This window comes from Gavialis gangeticus, unplaced genomic scaffold (genome assembly GCF_001723915.1).
Source record: "Gavialis gangeticus isolate Ggan-Ray unplaced genomic scaffold, GavGan_comp1, whole genome shotgun sequence".
Classification (NCBI taxonomy): Eukaryota; Metazoa; Chordata; order Crocodylia; family Gavialidae; genus Gavialis; species Gavialis gangeticus.
The window spans coordinates 68,921,039-68,934,722 of NW_017729024.1; the positions used below are offsets into that span (position 1 = coordinate 68,921,039).

Here is a 13,684-nt window from a genome sequence, read left to right on the forward strand (position 1 = left end):
AGCTTAACCTTACTCAGTTTTGCTAATAATAATTATTTTCCATGTCCTTTATATATTTAGGCAGAGAAAAAAAGCAATGCACAAGAAAGTTAATTTTAGTGCATATGTAAGAGTAAAATTCCAAAGTAATAATCCTTGACAATGCTATCTTTGCCTATGTACTAGGTAAACATGTTGCCTTTTAATATGTAAGTTCAAATAGAGTTCAGTACACTGGGAATAGAGCTGCATGATCCACCACTGCAGAACTCAGTCATTATTCAGGATTGGAAGGGGTAAGGAAATCTAGGCTGAAGACAACAGGTTCTCAGTGTACAAAATCCTGTTTTCCCAAACTAAAATGGAGATGGTTATGGAATTCAGACAACTGAAAATTTACTTTACAATTTCAGTTGAGCTGAGTAATTTTCTATAAATTTTAATTTCTACTATGATTGCTTATGCAAAAGGTGAAAAATTGTCCTGTTTAACTGTTTTGAAAAAGTATGTGGCTGCATGCCATATAAAAATATTGTACTAATGTCACACACTGGTGCCTTCCTTCTTGAAGCTAATGAATGATTCCATAATAAAAAAAGACAAGGGAATTGTAGGTGAGGGAAGTAAAATTATTATGGAACACTGGATTATCAGCAGTGCTCTAGGTGACAAGAAAATGGAAAGGCAGGTAAAAGACTTGATACTTCTCATATCTGCATCCAAAAAAATCCTCAGAAAAATAACCAGAAGTGGACCAGGATAACAAAAATGCTCTCAAAGACAAGCTGTGGATACCTAAGCATGGCAACGGCATTCACAATGCCCGCACACAGTAGTTATACAAGCGTTGTCTTTTATGAGTATCTGCCTTTCTTCGTTATATGCAATTTACAATTACAATATAATTGTATGATATAGGGAGTATAAGTACTTGTTCAACTTGCTGAAAAAAGCACATATCTATTGTATGCCAGAACCAACACAGTCACAGAACAATCAATACAAGAAGGAAATTAAATTGAACTTTACCTGTTCTCTAGTGAACCAGCGGGCATCCTCTATTTCATTCTTGTCAACTTTAATTTCTGTAGACACAGCAACAGCTAAGCAACCAATCATTAGGGAGGAGGGCATTGGCCATGGCTGACAAGAGACATACTGAACATGGCCAACCTTGACTCCACTCTCCTCTTCTACTTCTCTTCGAACCGCATCTTCTATTGTTTCACCTAATCAAGCAGGGCAAAGAACAAGCAGCTGATGAAAATGCTCCAAGCAAGGATTACACTCTATACATTCAACTGACTCAAAAGATTTGAAACTGCTTTGAACAATTATCTACAAGGGTCTAGTTCACAGACTGGGGCACAGATCTGAAGAATGAGACACAGAAGTGTTATAAAAGGCAGATACCAAAGCAACATTTTCAAAATGGAAAAAAAATGCACGGTGCCACCATCATCCTGTAAATTTCTAAGATGTGAATTTACTGTAAGTATGCAGGCTGGCAGTACTCCTTGAAATTAGGACACATGTAGGAAATATAAGGCGCTTTAACTCAAATTATTTTTTGAAGCAATCATTTTATTATTATGGCAAAAAGGAATTTTGTCAACTTTAAGTTAAGGTTTGTCCTATAAATATAATGGCATAGATCACTACAGTTAAAAATAAACCAAGTGTTTAAAATACGAAAACTGAGCGTAAAATGAAAGTAGATTATTTAAATATATTCACACCTTAAGCATTCTAATAGATTCTTCGTCTCCCTCAAGGAATGTCCTTTGCACCAACCAATGTATAAAGAAGTTCTTCTAATTTCATTATTAACAGAAAGCTTTAACTCTTCCTAAGAAATATCATCATACATACCACAAGTACATGTGTATTACTTAAATGTATAATATGTTATTTGTACATGGGTTTTGACTGAAGTTTTTTGACATTTCCCTAACTTTTACTTTTAATTTAAGGATTCATATATATCATAGTTTTTCATAAAAGACAACATTTTGACAAACAATGAGTGCCCAGACATGACTATAACGTGATTAAATATTACCTTTATTCTATAAAATCTATAGCACAAAGCAATCCACCATTCTTCTGCCAGACTGAACAGTGACCAATGCTAGGAATACAATATCATTGTTCCTTAGTACTTTGTGCTTCTCTTTTGTGAATAATATCCAGTTATTTTTTACCAGCCTTTGCCTTAAGTTCCCTGACCAAGCTAATGAGAGACACTTCCTGGAAGTATTTGGGAGGATCATTAATTGTTTCTCCAAAGTACACAAATCTCCTTACTGAGCAAAATTAGCATGGAAATAACTTAGTATTCTGCCCTCTAAGATTTCCAATACTACAGTCTTTAGTTGAGCTTAGAACTGAAAAATAAAGAAGTTAGAAGAAGGGAAACAAACAAACAAAAAAGGATTCTGAGATTGTTCATCCATACAGCATTAGTTTCATTAGCTGAATTTGTAGACTTAGCTATGCATTATGGTCTGTGAATAAGACGTATTACAACATATGAGAGAATTCTGTCCCCACACCTCAAAAAAACCCCCAATGACATTTGATACAAAAAACTGTTCAAATCACACCTGTGACAAAAACATGTAACTCAATGTAAGATATAACCTCTATTCTAAACACGCAGGGTCCTTTTCTTCACTGCTGGTTTGTGCCAAAAACTCACCGCAGTGAATGAGTTCAGTTTATCTGAACAATTTAGACAACAAAGGACAAGATTTCACCTGAAAGGGATTCATTAGCCCCCAAATCTCATTTCTGTCTGAAAATGTTGTATTTACTATCACTATAAATATTTGAGACTATTGTTACTGAAAGAAGATTACCAAAAGTTCTTTTCTCTTTTTCTTTAACATTTTACAATACTTTTTGCCTTTTCAGGATATTGCAGTCACTTAACTACTTACTTCATTCTAAGTACATACGTAGTCCAGCTGAATTCAATCTTAGTTTCTACCTTGCTGGAAAAAAAATCCTTGTATATTATCACCCAGGGAAAAGAAAACAGTATAAAGATATATTTTAAAATATATATTTTTTAAAAATCAGGTTCTGGGACTTAAAGAATTCACTTTCAGAAAATGGAATGATTTGAAATTACTTTGCTAAAGAAATATCCAATTTTAAGAATGTTCCTTTAAAAAAAGTCTGACAAGGTGTGTGGAATATTCAGCATAAGATATCCTAAAAGACAACATGTATATTTATTTGAACCGATGTGGAACAATATAAATAGAGCACGCAAATAATTACAACACTGTTTGGAAGCTATTTAAGTAATTGAATCACAACATGCAGTGAAATGAGCAAAAGATAACTAATTCAGTTCCTATAAAAAAATAGAAATGTGTACTTAATTCCCTATATTAGCAGCTAAATCCTTAAAATGACTGTTAGTGAAAACCTTTCCCTTGATCTTAACATAAGAAAATTTCTCAGAAAATAATTCTCATTTGAACTTCTCATGCTTGGTTTGACTCTACAGGACAGTTGTTTTTGGTGGTGGGCCCTTTTGAAAACTTAAGAAAAACCTCTTTGGCCATTTTAAATCGAGAACATACAAAACTGAGTATTTAGTATTGAGTTTGGGGGATTTTGGCTTTTAAATCTGAAATCACTTATTGGCTTTACAAGTTAACAGTTCTTATTTGAGGAGTCAGTTCTGAGAGAGAAATATGGGTATGTCTATATGTTGCAACACAACTACTTGTAGAAATATATGCATGCTAACTAACTCTGACAGCTTGGTTTTGTCAGTCCAGGGGAAGCGCTGTACTGGTACAGCCATAGTAGTTTTGGGACCCAGGCTATTGTCTCTGCATGGCATGCATTGTATTGTATAGACATTCAGAACTATTCTGGGGATCTCTGCACACTGCTAGAAAGAGTTGTAGTTAGGTGGGACGTCTTAAGAAATGAACACTTCCTATTGAAACATCGCTTCTGCTTTGACAACACAGTGCCCACTTCTGACTGTCTTGGGGACTGTTGCTGGAACACAACAGTAGAAGTCCTATCTCAATGAAGTACTAATATCAAAGTCTTTGAGACCGTTAAATGGGTTGTGCACAGTTATTTTTTCTTTAAGTAAAAGAAATAAGGAAGATGGCCATACATTTCATTTTTGCTGGGCCAGTCCCATTTTAAACCCCTCTGAGAACTGGACAAAGCGGCACTCTCCAGCTTGGGGAAGTGGAAGGGGTTGCTCGCCTCCTGCAGTGCTGTGCACCTGCACTCAGCTGAGACTGAAGCTTGGAGACAGCTGAACATGCCAGAGTAGTTGGTGGTATGAACAGTGTCATATTTTGAGACTCGGAAACAGGGTCACCTTGGAATAAGTAAGCCCCCATGTCCAAGCCACTCAAGCAGTCTTTGCTGCCCAAATGCAGAGGGGGCTGACCCAATGATCTGTAAGGTCCATTCCCACCCCTAAAAACTATGAAACTTCTGAAATTCTTTTCAGTGTATTTAAAATCAATATCCAGGAAAATCCTTTTGAAAAACCACAAACAATTTCAATAGTGGACTGGGTAAATACAAAATGAACTGACACCAACATCATGAGGAAAATCTCACCAGGTTCTACAAATCCAGCAAGGCAGGTAAACATGCCTGGAGGAAACGTACTCTTTCTACCCAAGAGGCATTGGTTCTCATCTGGATGAATGACTTGCATTATCACTACAGGATCTGGAAAGCACATGAAAGAAATCTGTTCAAATTTAGCATTTCTTGGCTCAAAATACAGAAACAAATTCAGTCGTGGATAATCCCTATTTAATATTAATGAATGTAAATACAGATACAATATCTTTAACAGCTTAAACTCTTAATTTGGTAAATGCTTGGGGAAAGCAGTGGTTTTAAACAAGGTACTGTTTAGTTTGACTTTGTAATATATATGTCTAGCAGGGGTACCCTACCAGCCACGCCTTGAAATTTAGGATATAAATGACTTATCACTTAACCATGCAACCCATTAACACAGGGCTGTCCAGCTGGCAACCTGCAAGCCATCTGTGGCCTGTAAGGAGTTAAGTTGTGGCCTTGGGCTCCCAGTGAGCCACCACTCCCCCATTTCTGTGGCTGCAACAGCAGATGGAGTCTCTGGAGTGCAGTGGTGGTTGGGGTACCCATATGGACATTCAGTGCAGTGAGGATCCATTTGTGTAGCTCCTGAGTATGCAGCCCTCCACTGGGGTGGCCCACAGAGCATTTGGCTCCCAGCTGCTGAGAAATTGGACAGCGCTGTGTTAAAGGATTCTCAGTTTTAACCTAATTATACGTCCAACACAAAACAACAGTTTTTTCAGCAAAGACAAATTACCACGATCTCTTCTTTGCTCACAGATAGGAAACAACTATGTATTATTATGATTGCAATGCAGTAATGTCTTTTAATTCTTACTTTGGTCAAATTTCTCTTTCTAGCTGTCACTCTCTTTCCTTGGCATATTCTGTGTTTTCTCTTTCCTTTTTTTGTTTCTTTTCTTCCTCTCCTTCTCACGTCTTTCTTTCTTGTGTAACTACTTCTATTTTTGTGTTTTCTCCCCATTTTTTCCTATTATTTCTACATTGGTCCTTCCCCTCTTTCTATATCATGCCCCTACCATTTCTTTCCCATCTTGGACTCCTTGTTATAACCATGTTAATATGTATATTTTAGATTTGCTTTCTGTTCTTTCTCTCCATCCTATTCTACATTCTACTTGCTTTTAGTTTCTTGCCTTTTGCCCCTCTTGTATTTCTCCTTCTGTCAGAATGACTGATTTAGTAATGCCAGTAGGCAAATACTTTTCAAAGGCTGGTACCCTACTCAGAATGTACCTGTGGGGACACAGTAGAAACTGTAAGTCCTGCTGGCTGTCATCTTTTTAATAAAAAGAACCAAAAACCAACTGATGGTTCAGCAGTCTCTCATATAATCCTATTTATTGTCTTAGTTTATTAAGCTAATGACTGTGAAGAAAAAACTGTTAATGGGTTTATTAAGTTTCACTGTAGTCCATAAAGCACTAGAGAATGGTGGACTGAATAGGGTTAATAAAATGGCAGAACAACAGAGGCAAGGAAAGAGAAATGTCAAAGAAAAGACACAAAATGATTCAGACGGAAAGATGACAAGGTGATGGGACAGAGGAAAAGGAAGTCAAAGAAAGATGATGCAGGGCAAAAAAAGATAGGGAGATCACAGCAGAGGGAAAAAAACTCAAGCTTTTAAAAGAATAACAAGGATGGTATAGTAATTAAAACACTAATTTATGGTTTGACATGAGGGTTCAGGTCCCTTGCCTGTCCCAGATTTCCAGGCACAGTCATCAGGCACAGACATACGAGTGACTTAAGTGCCAAAGTCTGACAGTGTGATCCACAAATCTCCACCCAATCTCTTTGGCACCTGAAAGTTTGTAGGTGTCTTACGTTTTGGCCAGCAAAGTTCCCTGGGGGACTCATTCTGGTACTGTGTGTGTCCAGAACTAATACCATTCTGAGAGGACTGTGCAGCTTGCCTATTTAGGATCCAGAGAACTCATTTGGGGTCCACCTACTGGACTTACTGTGAAATTTTAACCAGCAGGCATTCTCATTGCTGAGAGAAATAAATTTAGTACAAAGAGAGAAGCTATGGCCACTTTCACTTGTAGCAGTGGTGGTGTTGTTTCTCTGTGCTGCAACTGTTATCTCTTACCCTAAATCAGCGGTGGCCTACTTTTCTGGCAGGCCGGGCACAAGTTAAGCCCTGCCCTCCCTCTCCCACCTTCTTTATCAGGTCTTGCATTCAAATGCTTATCTGACTCTATCCCAACTATATAGTCCGTCCAATAAAATACATCTCCCTAAGAAATCCTTGCCTCTTGCAAAATTTATGAACCATCATGGCTTCATCACTGATACACTATCAATTTTGATAGCTAACATACATTCTTGCAACATCACTTTCTATTGAGGTCATTACATTACCACACATCAGACTGAAGTTGTGTTGTATTATTTTGTCATACAACACAGACAAAAAGCAGCTTGGACTACTTAACTCTGAATAAAGCTGGCAGACATGCACTGTCTGGGAGATAATTAAAAGAGATGGGAAGGGTCTGAATGAGGTAACAGGAAGAATTAAAAAGGAGCAAGGCACAGCAAAGACAATGAGTTAAATAGTGATTATGGACCAATTTTCCTCAGCCATCTGTTTATATTTAAGCTTACCAACTCTTGGATATGATGTATTGTGAACACCTTGCAGACTGGGACAACCATTTTTTAAGCAGGTCTTCTTGTAACCTCCTTCTTCAGTCTTGGTTGTACTACCACATGTTGGGCAGAACTGATACCGGCTGTGCCATGCGAGAATGGATCTAGCCTGGGCTACTACTCCTTTAAAAGAAAAAAACCCAAAAGTCATTTAAAATCAAATAACATTTTTCAGCTTTTATAATATCACAAGAGAAGGCTGAGAGGGGACCTGGTGGCTGTCTATAAACTTACCAGGGGGGACCAGCAGGGAATGGGAGAGACCCTGTTCACCCGAGCACCTCCTGGAGTAACAAGGAATAATGGCCATAAGTTGTTTGAGTAGGATTGGGCTGGACATTAGAAGGCACTATTTCACAGTCAGGGCCGCTAGGATCTGGAACCAAATTCCAAGGGAAGTGGTGCTGGCTCCTACCTTGGGGGTCTTTAAGAGGAGGCTTGATAACTACCTAGCTGGGGTCATATGAGCCCAGTATTCTCTCCTGCCCAGGGCAGGGGGTCAGACTTGAAGATCTACTTAGGTCCCTTCCAACCCTACATCTATGAATCTATGAAAATGTTTGGTAAAGCAAGGAAATCATAATCATCAATTAATCATGAAAATCGAACTAAGACCAAGCTTTAAACTGTCACTTCAATAGACTTCATCTTTTCCATTGTACCTATGTTAAACAAAGGCCTGATTCATCTGGATCTGCCACATATACTAATGAAGGGTAAATGCAAAATCAGTCAGGTTGTGTAGGCAACCAAGAAAAATCACTTATAATTGTAGTTGATCTGTAGAATGCTGTATTTTAAAAAGTTTTACATTGATTAACATAGGAAAACTGAGATTTAATTTTTACTCAGGAGCACTTTAGGAAAATTCTAAACAAAGGAGGAATCAGCACAAAGCCTTTACCTCATGACTAAGATAATACTAGTGCTAACTTGTGTACATATTCTTGTGCATTATTTCACAATACCCACTATTTCTTGACCTTAAGCCCTTTCTAGCATGCCTTGTCTCCTTTCTGTCTCTAGAGCACCCTGAATACTGGGCCTCAACTCTCTGGGTGTTATTCTAATGTGTACCAGTTACTGTGCTAGTATGCACACCAGAAGTACTTTTTTCTTTCTTCTCATGTAAGTATTCAAAAACTGTTCATTAGGATCCTCTTTTCAGTACTTGTCATCTATATATGGGAATTTTTTTTACTTGATTTTGATGTAGTAGTATCTGTGCATTTACACATGGATGGTTTACATACAAAACCCACGAGGTTATTAAATCTTATCACCATATTTTGCTGATGCTAGTATCTTTCAATTGTGTATAGGCCAAATACTATTATTGTGTATAGGCCAAATACTATTATTATATACTTACTATTTTATCTATGGTGATGGGCAATCAATTTGGCATCAGGAATTTTACAGATTGGCAAGGACTTGGGTAGTTTATTCTTTCCTCTACCACATGGAGAACTGTTCTGGATCATTTAACACATTCCCTACCTTTACAGTAGCAAGGAACATGTGATATACTTGTTCCCCCCACATTCACTTGTGGAATACTGATATTTAGTTTTTTCTTAGGAAGCTTTGAGGTATGGTGGGTGGGAGGGTTCAGAATGGATGACCTTGTGGACTGCTTGAGCAAATGACTTCTTAAATCTGCTGGTCCAGAAAGCCTGTTTCTGTCATTTTAAATTTGATCTTTCTATAACAATTTGCACCATTCAAAAGATCTCAAAGTTATGTTACAAGGAGTTAAAGTTCAACTCTCCTTTGTGGATGATCTGAATATAGTCAGTTTATATAAAGGTATCAGTGAGAGGTGCAGATTGGCGATAGACTTGCTGAAGGTCAGATATATACTCAGTAAAGAGGCCAAGGTATCTTGAATGCTATTCACCTATTCCTTCTTTCTGATTCAAGAGTTGCTAAATTTGCATTTTAGGCACCTTACCAGCTTCTTTTTCAGGCAACTGCAGGAGTGCAGGCATTGGAGGATGAAGAAAATAACTATCTTGATGCTTCTGTTTAAACTGCTCAGTGGAGATAGAATCTATGCTAACAGCAAACCAAGCAACTAATCCATCCTCTTCAACTTCTTTTAAAACTCCTCCATTGTGAGTAGCTAACAAGTCTTTATTTCGTTGAAGTTCTACTCCAAGAAAAATCAAGGTGACTTTTTCTGACATATATTCCTTGACATCCTTGTGGCATAGCTTACAAAGCCTGACTTCTGGCTGCTGGGTACTGTCTTCTTCTCCTGTTAAAGTAACCAGTGGGCTTAACTTTGAAAAAAGGATGTAAATTGTAGTTGGATGGCTCTGTTTTTTGCTTAGCCATTTATAATCTGTTCTTTTATCACTTCTTCTGTCCAAAAGTGTCCTGCTGAAATAATTTTCACATTCCCTCACTTCATTTGGCAAGGAAATAAGTGTCTTCCCACCCTTAATATTAGCCAGTAAATTCGCGACATGCTTATACCCCCAAAATTTAGCAATGTCCAGTGCAGTCTGCCTTGATTTATTGGCAATGGATTTGTCACACCTGTTAAAAACAGAAAAGATAAACCATGGTTAGTGGAGTAAGTGTGGTCTGTGAGGGTCTTTCTGCTGTATATTCTTACTTGTGAGGATGCATATCTGAGGCCATTAAGCTTTGGAATTTTGAAATAGTCCTTATTAAGGCCACACAACCTATATAGGGTACTGAACTTTCAAAGGTGTAATGATAAAAAAAGTTCATAGAGTCTCAACAGCCCAGCAGAGTAGATCACTGAGCAAACTGCCTAATGCCAATTTTGACGCAGTACAACAAAAGGAGAATAAAAGGAGACTTGGATCAAAGCAACAATTGCTTCAGTTACAGAGAGAACAGTGATTTTCAACCAGGGGCGGATCCAGGATTTCCCAAAGTGAGATGCAGAAGCCACAACCCCCCTCTTCCTTGCTTTCTCTGCCCCATCAGTCCAGGCAGACCAGGCTGCAGGAGCTACTGAGGAGTTTCTAAAGTCCTAAGGCAGGTGAAAATACCCTCTTCCTTTCCCTTTCTGTTCAGAGGCAGTCCACCCCTCCTCTTCTTCCCTCCCTGCCCATTCTCCTGCCTGCTCCAGCTGCATTCTCCACAGTTGGGGGTAGGGAAGTTCCAGAGCCAACCAGGATGAGCAGGGGCTGGGGTCAGCTGGAGAGGGCACAATAGCAACTGGGTGAGTGGAAAGTTCCCCCCACACTGCCTGGTCACAGTGCAGGGGGAACCCCTCTCCATCCTTGCTGCTGTTGTCCCCACTTCCCAGTAAGGCTCTGGTTCTTCTCTGCCTTCAGAACAGTGGGGAAAGGCAGGCAGGGAGGGAGTATTTTCACCTGTTTTAGGAAATTTAAAAAGTCCCTGGAGGCTTCTGCAGTGCAGTCCAATCCAAAAGGGAGATGCAGCCACGCCACTGCACCCCCTCTGGATCTGCCCCTGATTTCAAGCATCCATGAAAGGAAGTAAGCAGATAGACAGATATAATAATTGTATCAGTACTGAACATGCTAGTATTAACTATTAACATGCAATGATTATGCCTATGTGTCTTCTAGAGCAATACTGTTCCAAAAGTGTTGCAACTTTAACACGGTTTTATTTAGTAGGCATAACAGTAGATGCAACTCCTCCCCTCCTTTTAAAGTGTTTAAAAGTCAAGTCTGTCCATAGCCTAATGGCCTATGTGGTCTCTTTTTATCCTTGTCTCTAAATGTCTGGTGTCACAAGAAGGTGCTCTTGCTGCTCTAGAAAGAGATTAGCAAAATATCCCTATAAAATACTTGATCCTTGAAGATAAGGGAGAGGGTGTAAGGTTGGCTCCTTACAATGTAGAAATGCAGTCTCTATGAATGTTCCAGTAAGTTTCTTTGACTTTGTGGAAAGCCAAATTCCCAGGGGTGGAAAGAAAAACAAATTAAGATAAAATGCTCACCTCAGAAAAACAAAAATAAAAGGGCCAGGAAAATCCTCACAGATCTTACGTCCAAAAACAACCATTAGGACCTTATTGTCTGATACACAGGTAACTACATATTTCATGCAGATATGCCTGCATTGAGGTTGACTGCTTGTGCTCGAACTGGAACTTATGTTTTAGAAAGACATCCAGATGAAGACTTCAAATAACAGAAATTTACCATATCCTTTAGCCATCTGTCTCAGTGATTAATCATCTTTATTGTTTAAAAACCTGCTCATTTCCAGTATGAATTATTCTTGTTCCCAGCCGCTGCAGCTAAAGTGTCCTATCTACTGCCTCTGCAGGCTCTTGCAGACTGTGATTGAGTCACCTCTTTTGTTCTCTTCAATAAGTTAAGCAAACTGAACTCCTTTGAATTCCTTACAGCAAGCTGCTTTTTTTCATATCTCAAATAATTCTCTGCACCTTTTACCAAAGTCCATCTAATTTTTCAATGCCCTTTTCCAAAGTATGAATGCAAAACTGGCTACAGTATTCTAGAAGTGGTCTCACTAGCACTGTACACAGATGCCATATTATCTCCATACTCCTTGATAATATCCCTGCTTATACATCTGGGGTCATATTAACCCATAGCATTACACTCGCAGTTCCTGTTCAGCAGTTGGTTACCTACCATAGCCACCCACAATCTTTGAAAGCCACTGTTTTCTTGGATACAGCTTCTCTTCCTGTATGACCTGCATTCTCTTAATAGAAATGAAAACTTACATCCAGATATTTTAGTATTAGTGTCAGCATTCAGTGGTAGAGTTTCTCTCTCCCTTGAAACTGGCAGAGCCCTCATTATTGAAAACAAAACAAATCTGACTCCAAGAACTCCTTCTGCCTCAAGGACTCCACAATAAAACAGGCCACAGTAACTGTAATTCATGGTGGGCCTACCCATGAATGTGTAGTTGGGTAAAAAAGGGTGTGGACAAAACAGCCCACAGACAAACTACAAACTGCAAATTACAGTTGCCTTTTAGATTAATCTTAATCATGCCACTGACAACACCAACTTTAGCCAGGTCCAGGATTAGGGGTCCAAAAAATAATTTAAAGCCAATTTTGCTCCCCATTTGTCTTGCGCCAATCGCAGCTCAACTGGACCCCATATCTGACTCAGGCCTTAGTTTAGAAGACTTACCCTTTCAGTCAGTCTCATCTAGCCTTCTGATGACTCACAAGAGTCTCCCTAGAGCTTTGAGGTGTTTCTTATATTGTTTTCATTGCTTGCAATGACATTTGCAGAAATATCTAGCAGTGACTGACTTCAAAGCAGGCTACTTTAACATGCTAGTCTCTCTTTGGCCCTGAGTGATGCACTGATATAAGGTTTGAAAATGGTAAGTGGTCTTCCTTCTTTTTTAGATGTTATACCTTCAAAAGAAACAAGTGCACTGGTGCATGAGAGAAAGGAGTTGAAACAACTGAAGCACAAGTGCCAAGATAAGTGCCAGGGCACTAAACAGAAAAATTCAGCACTGATTAGGGTTTTATTTGATAAAAGTGTAGTGTGGTCGTGCACAAACTCATTTGACAATACTTGTGCTAAACCATTAAGAAGTCAAAGAAAATCCCTCACTGGTACTGGGGTACTTTTTTTACAAATGTGCCAGGAAAAATACGAAAGCACATTTATTTGCATCACAACATAGAAGCAGATACAAAATTACAGACCTAAATATCCACTGAAAAAACAAACTGGAACATTCAGATTTATTAATTTTAAAATGAGTTGTGTTCTGCTCTTTCATCACTACCATCAAGCGTAAAAATAACTTTTAATAGTCTGGGGAGTTTTACCAGTCTTGGGCTGAGAAAAGTGAAAACAAGGCAGAGATGGTAACTTTTACTGAAAGAATTTATTTATATCTTTTAAACCAGGAGTGTCAGATGAGGGTCAAATGAGTGGTGCATGACTGATCCAAAGCAGGATGAGTGGTGTGGGAGCAGCCCCACAGGCCAGAATATGACTACGGACTAGGGGTATGCAAAATGGGCCATATTTGATTCAGATTTGGATTTGGCCCAAATTGGGAACAGTGATTTGATTTGTTGATTCGGATCACTGTCCCAATTCGAATCGGCCAAATCAGAATCTGAAGATTTGATGCTGATTCAAGGAATCAGCGATTTGGCCACAGGCACAGGTTTAAATGTTTTTTCTATGTACCTCGAGGTACCAGGTGCGGCTTGTGAACGCTGTGATGGTGGGATGAATGGGGCGTCCCACAGGAGCACGGAGGCCCCCCTGCCCCGTGTGCTTGGCGGCAAATCCGGAAGCGGACTGCAAGTACTTCCGGTTCACTTCCAGGTCCAATGCTGAAGGCCCCCCTGGCTTGGCGATCAGCCTGGGGGAGACCCCATGTGCCTCCCCAGACCCAGGAGGTACCAGCTGCTAAGCAGGGGGGTGGTGCGAGGGAGGCCCCC

At 39.2% G+C, this 13,684-nt stretch overlaps 1 protein-coding gene across 2 annotated transcripts in view; it reads right to left on the reverse strand.

The window, feature by feature from the left end:
- NUDT12 (nudix hydrolase 12) overlaps window positions 1-13,684 on the reverse strand; it is a 33,377-nt gene that overhangs the window by 10,035 nt on the left and 9,658 nt on the right. For both annotated transcript variants that reach the window (XM_019517238.1, XM_019517237.1), the window contains exons 3-6: window positions 9,221-9,810; window positions 7,222-7,389; window positions 4,591-4,704; window positions 1,009-1,208 (exon numbers count right to left, since the gene is read on the reverse strand). In XM_019517238.1, the coding sequence (XP_019372783.1) occupies window positions 1,009-1,208; window positions 4,591-4,704; window positions 7,222-7,389; window positions 9,221-9,810 (1,072 nt within the window). The remainder of the gene's footprint in view (window positions 1-1,008; window positions 1,209-4,590; window positions 4,705-7,221; window positions 7,390-9,220; window positions 9,811-13,684) is intronic.